Source organism: Acartia tonsa, chromosome 3 (assembly GCF_053477335.1).
Source record: "Acartia tonsa isolate MP-2025a chromosome 3, ASM5347733v1, whole genome shotgun sequence".
In the NCBI taxonomy this organism is placed as follows: Eukaryota; Metazoa; Arthropoda; class Copepoda; order Calanoida; family Acartiidae; genus Acartia; species Acartia tonsa.
The window spans coordinates 7060501-7074716 of NC_137262.1; the positions used below are offsets into that span (position 1 = coordinate 7060501).

Sequence of the window (14216 nt, forward strand, 5' to 3'; positions counted from 1 at the left end):
ACAGTCACGGATTATTGTCAAGGCAGATGTTTTTGAGGGAAAAATTTAAAAGATAAAGGGAAAATAACTATGACCTACCTTACAGGAAACTAAAATTTCAACGGTTTTCTATCTAACAATAAATCTAGGCGGGCTTTAATAAGTTTTATGCTACAATTTTAAAGATTAACTTAAAGTTTTCAGTAAGTAAAAAATACGAAAAATGTTCCTTATATCTAATATCATTACTGTATGTATACAAAAGGATTTTAATTTTAACAGAAGAAATAAGTATCAAATTATAAATTCAAAATCGAGTATCTAATGCATATACAATATTTATAAAAGAACATTCCTATGTGTATAACATAAAAAAAAAAATCCAATAAATCAAATGTTTGGTAAATTGGAAACATTACTCATAGAAGGCTAAAAATAAAGGTATTATCAGTTATTATGAAGATAGTTAAAATCAACACAAAATTTAAGCCTTCTACTATTACCAGTTTAAAGGAACCTAAATGCAAAGTTTATCATATAGGATATTTATAAATATACTGAATCTTATGAGATCTTTATTTATGTAGATATTTCCTATCTTTATGATACAACCTATAATAAAAAGTAGAAAGGTTTTTTGTCTGTAGCTCAAGATTTCGATGACTAATGAACCGACTGAGTTTTTCATTTTAACAGGCTGGTTTTTAGCTAATTTATTTTTAAGTTCAAGAATAACGATGGTTTCAGGCTATTTTATTGACGTACAAATTCAGCTCCCATAGATTCCAGGAGCGCAGCCGCTAGTTTGCTAAAAAAAAGATCTAGGTATGTGCAATATATTTACAGAACTTAACTACTTAGATATTGAATCTTCAAATTGTTCATGCATGGGTGTATATTCTGCTCAAGATTTATTTTTTCCCCCGGCGACAATTTTTTAAATTTTTTTTCCCCCCTTAGTTTTTTCTCACCAAGTAGGGGGGAAAATGGAAAAATATTTAAAGAACTCAATTTTCATTTATTTTTTCCCTCCTACCACACATTTTTTAGTTTTTTTTCACCAAGGAGGGGGGGAAATGGAATTTTTTTTCAGTTTTCTGAATTTTTACATTTTTTTCCCCTCTAACCACTTATTTTTTATTCCCCCCCCCCCCCTAAGCCGGGGATCCCATGTAGAATATACACCCCTGTGTTCATGATTACTAGGATATCAAGATACAATATTACAAGCGATGCATCAAGTCCCAAATTGTAAATATATCCACTGCACTGTATTAAAGCAATTTTACAACAAATTTATGTATAATTTTCTTTAGATTTACAGATTACTCTTATGTTATGAACTTTTCACTTTTTTTCTTTCAAAAATATTGGTTTTAGCAAGATCTTTATGGACAGACAAAAAAATTTTACTTTACCAAAAATTATACTAATAAAGAATTTTATTCTGAAATTCTTTAGAGATGCTACAATCTTCTATGAACATAATGCATATTGCATAAAGAATTAACATATGTACATAAACTTTATTTTCCGACTATAAAGTTTTTTTTATTTTAAGAGGGACTTTTAATTATTATATCTAAATATATTCAAGTTTATATGTGTCAAGTTTAATAATAGTAGAGTTCTTAATACTTTAAATGGCTTTGGTTAAAATATTTAAACTCACAGACAGAGGTCAAAGCAAAAGAAAAGGAGAAAAAAATAACTAATTGTGTTTAATAAAATATTGACGCATTTATTTCCAAGTAAAACCGAATCTCATCCCCAAAAATATGGAAGATATTAAAACAAATAACTTTTTTAGGCTTTTTATGTGTGACTCAAGTTCATATTAAGTCAGTTAAATTTTAAAGATTAAAATGAAAATAAACAAAATAATATTTGTTGGAATATAGATATCTTACATATTTTCAACGGTTTTTTAGTTTCCCTCCTATTTTCTTTTGTATTGTGATAAAAATAGAACTTAATCTCTACACCTCACCCCCCCCCCCACACTTAGAGTGACGCGCACTACACTCAATGTTGCTGTTGTATTCAAGTTTCACCTGCCTTTCTTGTACTGGAACGCTGAGACTTACATCCAACACATCCAATAGGAGTTCGATGTAATTAAGAGAGTTGACTATAAATATGGCGTGTTCAACATCATTAGGTCAGTTTCAGTTTTGAAATAAAACTATCAAGATGACCGGAAGAGGCAAAGGCGGAAAGGGACTTGGAAAGGGAGGTGCTAAGAGGCACAGGAAGGTGTTGAGAGACAATATCCAGGGCATTACCAAGCCCGCCATTAGGCGTTTAGCTCGTCGTGGTGGAGTCAAGCGTATCTCTGGCCTCATCTATGAGGAGACCCGTGGTGTTCTTAAGGTTTTCCTTGAGAATGTTATCAGGGATGCTGTCACCTACACTGAACACGCCAAGAGGAAGACTGTCACCGCTATGGATGTTGTCTATGCCCTCAAGAGGCAAGGCCGCACTCTGTACGGATTCGGAGGTTAAACTTACTGCTCATTGGAAACATCAAAACGGTCCTTTACAGGACCAACCACATTTATCATAAAGAGATACTATTAAAACTGAATTATAATCATGTTACATTAGGTACACAGTAGAACTTAACCACATAAGATATTTAAGCTCTTGAGTCTTCATATACAACAATAAAGTTTTATGGGTTCTCTTATTATAATACCACTACTAGTAATAAGATTTGGTAGGGTAATTGTATAAAAGGGGTAGTTACACGAAGTGCATTTAAATTAAGTGAACTGCAATTAATTTTTAAGTTTAATAGTTAAAACTACATGTATAGAATTTCAATTTTCTACAAGCTAGTTTTAAAAATATAAAGACTTAAAAATCACATTTGTTAAATATATGCTTCATATATAGCTGTCCAAAAACAGTATGATGACTATTTTGGTAGTGCCAAATTGATTGGTATTTATTGTAATAGATGATAGATGGTAATCTTGTAACTTATGCTTGCAATCAAACTTGTTAATTGCTCTTCATGCAACTATTTGAATAGAAAAAGGATAACAACATCCATAAGTAGAGGAGCACAAAATCTATAATGAAATTGACAAATAGACAAGTGAGTTATAGAGCAGATTATCTATTATCATAACAAAGAAAAAGAGAGAATATGCAACAACTTGAAATCACGAGAAAAAAAACAAGGTTTATGTCTTAAGAAGCTGTAAAAAGTAATTATGGTGCATAATGAAGGGAATATTGGCAAGAAGTTACACTCTTGTATCTTTTATAGGAGCCGAGGAAATTTGTTGTAAAAAGTAACTGCTGCTTCAAAGCAGTCCTACCGCTTTGGATGTTCTATTATGATCTATTTTGATGGGAATGGTGACAAGAAATTTCAGCCTTCTATCTTTTCCAGGTGCCAAGAAAATCGGTTGTAAAAATAAAAGCTGCTTAAAGGCAGTCTGACTGCTACGAATGTTTATACTTGTGCTCCAAATTGATGGGAATGTCGACAAGAAGTTTCAGGCTTCTATCTTTTATAGGAGCTGAGAAAATCACGTTTCCCCAATTCATTAGGGTAGTGCGGGGTTAATGCGGTCGGGGGGTACAATTCCGGTCAATCGACCAACTTTTTAAAAACCGTTTTACCGGTGTTCTAAACGTTTGCGAGAGATCTTCAGAAAAGCAAAGTTGTAGTTTATTGCCTATACTTTCATTTCTTACTTCAGCAAATTTTTGTCAGCAAATTTTCTATGATTTTTTTTCCCTCAAAAAGTTGCAAAAAATTTACAAAAAAAAATTTCAAAATAGGCCATGTTCAACCTAAAATTGTGAAAAATGGTAAGTCCTAGCGACCTCCGGGTTTTTGTAAAATGAAAGATATGGCATTCATTTATCGTTTGCAATTGGAGGCGTTGTTCTAACTTGATTTTTTTTATAATTTTTTTTTTCGTATAAAAAAAATGGTCTATTCCGGTCACTTTTTTAACTTTTTTATTACTGTATTTATAACTGTATAATACCCTAATGTTTAATTTAGGTGATCTGGAAGCATAAACAACCTAAATGCATGACCTAAGCTTTAATCATTGCCTTGCCTGTTGTGTAATGTACATTACTAGTCATTTTACTGCTTGTATTATGTCATGTTTGGTTGCCTAAGCTTTTCAATTTGTAAAGACATTAAAAATTTTTCAGACACATTTTTATAGTAATGGGAAGAGTATATCACCCAAAGGAACGCCTTAAATATTTGCCTGAAGATGTATCAGTTGCATTGGCTCATGTAAGAAGGGGTATGTCTATTAGAAAGACCGCTAGAAGATTTAAAATTCCATATGAAACCCTTGCATCTTTTACGTATAAGAGGGTGTTCGCGATTTTTGCGCGGTTTGGATTTTTTTATGTTAAATCGGCTAGGATTAAGCTAGAAAGGTGTTTAAGGTGTCTATAGAAAGCTCTTTGCATGTCCTAACAAAAACTCCCCAGGATATGGGTTCTATCTCCAAGATTTAGAGTACATATTCAAGATTTTGCATTTTCAAAATTCCTGTTGCATAAAATGTGTTGAAATATTAGAGTTAGACCCCACTGTGGGCTAGAATTGAATCAAGACAAAAGTAAGTGCCGAGCCCTGGGACCTATGTATGGTGAAAATAGACATAAAACCATGATGATTCCAGGTAAAACCAAAATATTTCAGCGGGGGCTTTTTGAGAAAATTAGATTTGAAAATTTCAAGTTCAATTTTCACCCGCTAGGAGTTGCCGCATAATCATGACAAGAAAAGCAAATATTATTTATTTTAAATTTTGAACAACTTTGCTTTTATGAATTCCTTCTTAAAACCTCTCTATGTATGATTTATTTTAGGCTGAATTTTCGTGACCTTTGCAAAGCAAGTGATAAAAATGACCATTTATTAAATCCCTCCAGGAGTGGTTTATAAAGAACTTTATAAAAGCAAAGTTGTTCAAAATTTAAAATAAATAATATTTGCTTTTCTTGTCATGATTATGCGGCATCTCCTAGGGAGTGAAAATTGAACTTGAAATTTTCAAATCTAATTTTCTCAAAAAGCCCCCGCTGAAATATTTTGGTTTTACCTGGAATCATCATAGTTTTATGTCTTTTTTCACCATACAAAGGTCCCAGGGCTCGGCACTTACTTTTGTCTTGATTCAATTCTAGCCCACAGTGACCCCATATCATTTCGAGTTAATTGTCAGGCATGTAATTTTGCATCTTTAGACACCTTAACCACCCTTGTAGGTCAATCCTAGCCAATTTGAGACAAGAAAAAATGTATCAAAAACTGCTGTCAAAACTGGCAGGATTTTTAAAATTAAAAATTTTTAGGGAAAAAATCACTTTTTTAAAGAAATTCCAAGACCTGCGAATCAGAAATTGCCTCTAATTTATGTATAAAGCTTAAAAAGTATGATTTTTAAAAAAAAAGTTTGCATTAAAAAAATTGATGTTTTTTTTTGCGATTTTACCGACTTTTTTAAAATGGGGGAAATGTTGTCAAAAAATTGTCTGATCTGCATGCGACTAGTACCGTTAGAAAGCTAATGACCTCAGCTTTCTACTCATAGTTTAAAATGTTAAAAAAAAATATTTTGAGGGGGTGTTCCACCTCCCAAAGTTAACTGACCGAAATAGCCCCACCGGTGGGGTTATTCCGGTATAGGCCAACCGCCGCCCTTTAAACCGATTTTTAACCGACTTCTAGTTGCGAGATCTTAACGGGACCAAGACAGGCTTCTTCGTTATTGTCATATCTTTCATTTGCACTCTTAAAAACCGGAAAAAGTTTTTGGGAAGTATGTTTTTTTTTAAGTTGAAGCAAAAAATTGACCGGAATAACCCCGCACTACCCTAATTACCGACAGATGGACATTTGGAATTATAGAGTAGCTTCGCTTCTAAAAATATAGAAAATATAAATATGGATGATATAAAAAAATTGCGTGCACAGGAATGGGGCTGGATATGTCAAGCTAAATTATTAATCATCATACCTTAAAGCAATACTAAAAGTAAAAAAATGTAGGTTTGCTATATAATGATCAATATAAAGTTTACTTGATAGAGTTATGCTAAAAAGATAAAGGGATAGTTGCATGAATAGCATTTAACAAGTTTGTTTGAAAGTGTGGTATTCTGCAACCGTGAGCCATGCCTATGGCACCCCTGACCGGGGTTCGGGGAAGGGCCAACGGCCCTCCCCCGAGTCCTGGGGAAGGGGTCTGCCGACCCCCTCCCTGTGTCTAAAATTAATGATTGAATCTGACAAGCTTTATTATGGTTAAGCTGTATTGTTAATTCCCCCACCCTTTCCAGGGATGGGGGATCATTATTGCCCAAACTGACTATTGTATATGTATTATAATGCTTTTATGTTATGATTATTTATTCCTATCTGTGTAGTTATTGTTTGTTGTATATAGCTTTAGTACTCTTTAGACCTTCAATAAAGTGACAACTGAAATAGATGTTGATTATTATCTAGTGAATGCTAGAGAAGCCACCTGCGATGACTGGGGGGTGCTATCCAGCGCCTCCAATCTGGTGCCTGGGGCGACAACCGTCGCCGCCACCGAGATACCTGGATCCTGGAACGAGCCCGCCTCCAACCTGGTGCCTGGGGCGACAACCGTCGCCGCCACCGAGATACCTGGATCCTGGAACGAGCCAGCAGTCCCAGAGGAAGGGGTGACATCCGTCACCCCCAGCCAGCCAGCGCCACCAGCCTGTAGGGAGAGCCCAACTATACACCATCCAGCGCCCCCTGCCAGCCGAAGGAACCCAGCTGCCCAGCACTTCCAGTCGAGCCAGGATAAGTTAAATTTAACAAATGTGTTGTATCCAAACTATTGTAAAACCCCAGCCTTGCCTGTGCCCCCTGCACCAGAGGCTGGGGAGATTGAAATTTGGGGATATAAGGACTTGCCTGTGCCACATGCACCTGAGTTCCTAGGGCAGGGGAGGGACGTGAGTCAGGGCGAGCCTGTGCCACATGCACTTCAGCCCCATGCCACTGGGCATGCCATGGACAAGGGAAGGGACCCCTTGGGGCTAGGGGAGCCGACACCCAGGCAAGCGCCAGTCGCCTGCCAGTCTGTCATTGGGGAGGGTATCGGGGTGCCCCGGCCACACAAAGATAACGCTCAATGGAAACTTGTATCTAGCCAGGAGCAGCCCAGCCGTGTCCAGCCCCGAGAAGCAGCCGTGACCCAAGCCGAAGATCCCCAGCCGCGTGCGCGAGGTGGATGGCTGTCTGGTAGCTTCTCACACTGGTGGATGGTCCTGTGGGGACTACTGCTGGCAGCCGTGTGGCCTACAACCAGCTACGTCCTGGTGGGGTGGGACTGTGCCAACCCCACCCACGTCACAGCCTACAATAAAGAAAAGATGTGTAACACGGAACCGCTACACCAGGAGGTGCCCCTGGGCCATGAAGTACACGTCCTGCAGCAAGTCAAGATTAGGGAAACAACAGGATACAGTTGCCAGCTCACTGTGTCCCAGTGGACATTCAGGTGTGGGGTATGGGGTCACCTCAAGGTAACCTCGGTCCCCACCCTCATGAGGCCAACCAAGATAGATCCAGAAACGTGCCGAGACCTGGCCAGGAACCGAGTCTACACGCTGCCAGGCAAGACCCAGCCACTGACGTTCCAGCTGAACCATCCCCTGTTCTTCACCCTCGATATGGTGGGCGCCCTCGTCAACAGCCCCGAGGGGGTGGGTTGTGAAGGGGAGGACGTCCACTTCGAGGGCCAGCTGTACCGCAATGAATTAGTGCTCCAGGAGCGACGGCTGCTGGTCAAGGAAGAGACCTACGTAGTAGAGGATGGACGGGTGGAGTCCCAATCTGACCACCTGGCCTTAGAATGCCCCCATTCTGAGCTGTCTTGCATCACTGGGGAAGCAACCTACGTGTGGGACCACCTGGGGAGAGATTGCCCCTTGAGGCTGATCCGTAGCCTCCAGCCTAGCCTAGTGATGGATGCGTTCCTGGTTGACCATCAGGCCCAGTTTTTCATCAACATGACCAACCCCACCTCAATAGTGAACTGCGACTTTGAGGCCCATGCCACCAACCACCCAGCATTGTTCGTGGCAGCTGACCCAGCCGCGGCAGCGCTGCCCAGAGTATCGGCCAGGGATGTTGATATCCCCCTGCAGGCCCAGATACATGCAGGTTATATTGGATTCACTCTGGAGACACGCATGAAAAGCACAGCAGCAGAAGAGGTAGCGGCCAACTGCTGGAAGCTCCAGCAACTAGACCCGGCCCACCCGGTGCGTGTCCAGGGGAGCACGTTCTCGGTACTGAGGGGAGATGTCCTGCTCCAGCTGACCTGCCAATGCAACAAATATGTTGTCCGTGAAAGCCAGGAATGTTGGGACAAAGTACCAGTGGAGCCCACAGGATTTGTAGACGCCGTGACACGAGTGTATAGCGGCCACGCCACCAAGATTCCCTGCTCCTCCACATACCCCCTGACTGTGCACGCGGAGGAAGGCTGGATAGAGTTAACCCCCGCTCCTAAGAAGAGGCCACCCCCGCTGGACACGCCCAAGCAGCTGCTGACAGAACCCTTGGATGACTTCAGTTCAGGGGGCTTGTATTCGCAGGCTGAGTTGAACGACTGGCAGCAACTGCTGGCGTTCCCAGCGTATAAAAGCGCCATGCTGACCGGCCTGTCCTATGGCTCATGCGTTCAGCAAGGTAGCTGTTCGGCCACAGGGGACCATGGGATAGTGTCCTACAACATCGACCGACTGGCGGAGGAAGGGGAGGCCGCCCTGGATGTCTGGGCTGGATTCAGACAAGCTATTCACGAGTGGGGAGATGGCGCAGCCATACTGTGCTTGCTGTTGTTAATCCTCAAACTGCTGGGGGATCTGACCATCATTTCCCTGGCAGCAGCACAAGGAGGTGTACGGGCCGCCATGAATGCGATGTCACAAGTGTTCCTGTACCATCCAACTTTGTACAGGAAGGCCTTGGCCAGAGCCCGGCTCACCCATGCCAAGTCCCGGGACTTTTCAGTAGACTGGGATGCCATTCCCATCGGCCGGGAAGCAGCCGAGGAAATGGTGTCCATGCAATCAGCCGATAGCGGGCATGACCGCCCAGGCCGGCCAGGACCGCCCTCTGGAAGACCCCGCGGCCCCTCGGGAGGTCAGGCTGCCGCCCAGACGGTCAACTTGGCAGCCAGTGCCCCAGCCGCTGCCAACAACCACCAGAATGCCCCGCTGCTGACCGTCCCAGCAACCGCTGTGCCACCCGCCAACCTGACACCTGCCGGCGCTGAGCTGCGTGTCCAACCAAAACCAGCCTCTGCCTTCTATCCCACGTTGGGAGCCCATCAGCCCTGAAACACACTCACCACTAGGATTCCATTGAATCATTATCATTTGTATATATATCTTAGCCCTAAGGAGCGGGCCGAAGGCCTCAACCACTGTCGGAAGTCTGGTAGGGAAACCCTCTCCCAGCCTTCCGAGGGGAGAGTTGTGGTATTCGGCAACCGTGAGCCATGCCTATGGCACCCCTGACCGGGGTTCGGGGAAGGGCCAACGGCCCTCCCCCGAGTCCTGGGGAAGGGGTCTGCCGACCCCCTCCCTGTGTCTAAAATTAATGATTGAATCTGACAAGCTTTATTATGGTTAAGCTGTATTGTTAATTCCCCCACCCTTTCCAGGGATGGGGGATCATTATTGCCCAAACTGACTATTGTATATGTATTATAATGCTTTTATGTTATGATTATTTATTCCTATCTGTGTAGTTATTGTTTGTTGTATATAGCTTTAGTACTCTTTAGACCTTCAATAAAGTGACAACTGAAATAGATGTTGATTATTATCTAGTGAATGCTAGAGAAGCGTAGCTTCTCTATAGTAAGGTGTCCACGTCTGTTCACACTGCCGTAATCTAATTGAACTCCGGTGTCTGCCATTTATCCTCGGCGGATACCACAAAAGCATATGTTACAAAAATATCATCTAACATTTATAATTTTGTATTAAAATAAATAGCAATCAATTAGGTACCACCAAAATAGATATCATGATGCTTTTGTGAAAACAGGACAGAAATTTATGTTGTATTTATCAAAAAAATATGATTTTCAAGTCTTGATATTTTTAAAACAACCTGGTAGAAAATTGGAATTCTTTCGAATATAAATCTATAGATGTTGTTTAAACTATTGAATATAAAAAAATTGCAATTCACTAAATTCAGGTTTAAATACACATCGCGCAACTACAACTTTTGTGATGTTATAAGAATAATGGTTGGCACAAGTTGCAGGAGTATCACTCTAGTATGTTATATAAAACTAGAAAGATTTGGAAGTGTTTATATTTCAGTACGGAGGGTAAAAAATAAATCTAATAAAAGAATAACCCTAAATATATTGGATCCATTGTTTTAGCATAAATGCGTTTAGTGGAACTATCGCGTCACAGAAGCAAATGTTTTTTTTAATGTTTCTTTACAATTCATTACGTAGAAAATAAGTGTAAAAATATACTCAATTGCTTTCATAGATGAAAGCCTGATTTTATTGGATCAAGATTTCCTGATTAATGGGCATCTATTATATATTTCTATTAAAAAATGGGGTGGGGGGGGGGGCATCCCCCCCCCATCACCTAAATTATCTTATTTTACTTTTTCTTTTAAAATCCAAAATAAGAAATTGGGTTATAAAATTCCATTCCCCTCTCCTCAAGAGCATTAGAGGCGTATCAGCTATTAAAAGATAAAGAGTAAAACATTAAAGTAAGAACAACATAATAAATAACTTATTTCATAAATGGCTTAAGTGAAAAATTTCCATTCGGTTTCAATTATAACTGTCAAATTATAAATGATCCTAACATCTTAATCAAATCTCTCATTTTTTATAATCAAATCTATAAGAATCTTTAAGCATACATGTGACAATAATTTATAGAGAATCTCTGTATATGATAAACATGGTTGGTCCTGTAGAGGACCGTTTTTCCTTTGGGCAGAAGATCAATTTACTTGGAGCTAGTGTACTTGGTGACAGCCTTGGTTCCCTCAGATACGGCGTGCTTGGCCAATTCTCCGGGCAGGAGAAGCCTGACAGCAGTCTGGATCTCCCTGGAGGTAATGGTGGACCTCTTGTTGTAGTGAGCCAGACGGGAAGCCTCAGCAGCAATACGCTCGAAGATGTCATTGACAAAAGAGTTCATGATGCTCATGGCCTTGCTGGAGACTCCAGTGTCGGGGTGCACCTGCTTCAGAACCTTGTAGATGTAGATAGCATAGGACTCCTTACGTCTCAGCTTCTTCTTCTTCTTGTCTCCCTTAGCAATGGCCTTCTGGGCCTTGCCGGACTTCTTAGCAGCCTTTCCTGAAACCTTGGGGGGCATGGTGATGTAGATTAAGAATCTATCGTTTAAGCGAAATCTCCTTGTATATATACTCACTCTGTGTTCTGTTACTACAATTAATCCCGCCTTCTATTCTTAATCCCTTTGAAATCTATAGGGCAGGTGAAGCTTTATTTTTCATCCCTAGAAAATGTAGAATAGATGAGGGGGGCGGGGTGATATTATAGCATACATAACATCACGTTGAGTCGGGCAGGCGAGGTACTTCAATGAGCACTGTGCGTCTGTTGTACTGACACGACCAAACAACCCCGTACAGGCATGGCCTGTTCGAAAACGCGGGTAACTTAAAATTTACCATAGGAGATAAACAACCCTAAGCGAGAACAAACTTTTCTTTACACAAAATTGGTCTAATCTAGAGAAAACTTAAAAATATGATTATTCAAACATTCCTTATTTAAAACAGAAACTAGCCACTGCGCCCCTACTAGCATCTAGGTAATCTGTATTCGAAGGGTAAGGGAAAAGCAGAACAATAGCATAAAACCATTTTAAGACTTATATCCAAAAATAAAATAGCATAAAACCAACCCTTCAATCTATGTGAAACTTCCCTAAAATCGAGAACCCATTCAATTCGTTTGTTTAAGTTATCTAAATCTTAAACTACAGACAACAAATAACTTACGACTTTATGTAATAGGATATATGTTTAGGTACTACTTATTTCATTAAAATGTGTTATCTTTTTCTATGCATGACAATTGACATTATTGTAGCTTGTAACACTTAACTTTTCTGTCATTAAAACTTAAGAACTTCCTTGTAAATTTAATATTACTCTCTAAGAAGATTGATATGCAACTTTCTTTTAAAAACAATGCATTATTTCTTGATACCATATGATTTTATTATTTTTATAGAAAGAAAATAGAAGTTAAGGTCATTTCTTATCGGAAATACTATTATGATAAATTGTCATCAAGTAAAAACTTTTAAGTGTTTATTTATTAGAAAATTATCTGTAAAAAGTTTGTTCTCGCTTAGTCCTAAATATAAGCTTTGTGTTTGGGTTCTAGCCGGTACAGTAGATTGTATTGTCCCTTTAAATTTGAAATAGCTTGGCTTGGGTTTCTAGTTGGGTACAGTACATAATTCTTTCCCTCTAAATTTGAAATAGCTTGGATTGGGTTTCTAGCCGGTACAGTACATAATTCTGTCCCTCTAAATTTGAAATAGCTTGGCTTGGGTTTCTAGCCGGTACAGTACATTGTTCTGTCCCTTTAAACTTGAAATAGCTTGGCTTGGGTTAATTTCCGTTCATCTGTTATTTATGTCTTTTTTCTTTAACCGCCAAATTCCCACTTTTAAACTGAAACAAAGAAATGAAAAAAATTAGCTGAAATTACTGCTTTTTGTTAGAAAAAGATTGATAATTTGCTTTTATTTAACCGGAATGATAAAGATAAAATTTTAAGACGACGTTGGTATATTACCTACTGACATATAATACCTATGATATTTTGCATATTTCAAAACAAACATAGAAATGTAATTCATCATTTAAAATGTCAATTTATTCCTACATCATAGGTCGGGGAAAGGTGAAAATAGTTGTATTAATAAATAATACAAAAACAAAAGGGATATTTCCACGAACAGCATATTAAACTAAAATTATTTTTGCAAATGTCTGAGGAATTTTTTAAAAATCAAGACAAATTCATATGCTCTCCAATTTTAAATATTTCATTTAACACTACCATCTATAATGCAAAGTAGTACGATGTCTGTCTGAAGCTTAAGATCTCAGTAACCACTGAACCGATTGGGCTCTACTCTTCAGAGAATATACCTACTGGTCCTATGATGGTTTTAAGCTATTTTCTTAGGGGATGGGATACTTCCAACCCCCCAAAAAATAAAAAATACCCCCCCCCAAAAAAAAAATATCTTATAAAAGAAAAAAATTAAAAAGAGGGGTCGACTAACCCCCTTGCCCCCAAAATTTTTTATTTTATTTTTCTTTTTAAATTTAAATAACACAAAAATAGGTTGATCAAACCTCTTAGGGCATAGCCCCTAGAGGCTAGGGGCGAAGCCGCTAGTTTAAACAAATATATTTAAGAAATATTAGAAGAATCACATTTTTCAGTGTCTATGCCAGTCAAGCATCTTTTTCAGAACTACCCCTTTCTTTTAAAATCTTCTAAAGAGATTGAGAAATATACATAACACATACAAATATTTAGAGTTGAAATGTTTTAATATAAACTTAACTATTTTATCAACCGTCATTTTTGTTTGAAAAAAATTAGATTTTCAGTAGATATTTGTGAAACTGTATTTTCATTTCAATCCTTATTTTTTTAAATATGATTTTCTATTCTAAATGGATATCCTTTTTCGAACTAACATATTTATATCTGAAACGATTGGGTATAGTGTGTCTTTTTTCTTTATTTATGTTGTCATTTTTATTATCTGAAATGTTTAAGATTAGGTAGTGTAAAATAGAAAACGATTCTTTGTAGATTTTTAATTTTCTAGGTGCAAAGCTCAAAAATATAAAAATATTAGAACTGCCAAGCAAATATATAGAACAGTAAATTTAACTTCTTCTGAAATAAAATATTTATTCGAGTATGGCTTCGAAACTGATAATATCCGCCATTTAGAACCGGTTTTCAATCATGCTAAAAAATCATGAATAGCATAGTATTATAGACAATTTTCTACAAATATCAAAATTAATAACAATTCTGTAAGCCTGGGCCTTCGGGGCTAGAAAAACTGATATAAATCATTTTATTTTTATATCTGCATAAAGCTGTCTATAATACGATGCAATAAATAAC

At 38.5% G+C, this 14216-nt stretch overlaps 2 protein-coding genes across 2 annotated transcripts; one reads left to right on the forward strand and one right to left on the reverse strand.

Annotated features, from left to right (window-relative positions):
• Positions 1-2165: 2165 nt before the first annotated feature.
• LOC145315075 (histone H4) lies at positions 2166-2559 on the forward strand. The gene has a single exon (XM_080155116.1). It carries the CDS (start codon positions 2173-2175, stop codon positions 2482-2484), a length of 312 nt encoding a protein of 103 aa, XP_080011242.1. The 5' UTR covers positions 2166-2172; the 3' UTR covers positions 2485-2559.
• Positions 2560-10974: 8415 nt separating this feature from the next.
• On the reverse strand, positions 10975-11432 carry LOC145315076 (histone H2B-like). The gene has a single exon (XM_080155117.1). The coding sequence runs from the start codon at positions 11392-11394 to the stop codon at positions 11020-11022; it is 375 nt and encodes a 124-aa protein (XP_080011243.1). The 5' UTR covers positions 11395-11432; the 3' UTR covers positions 10975-11019.
• Positions 11433-14216: the final 2784 nt, after the last annotated feature.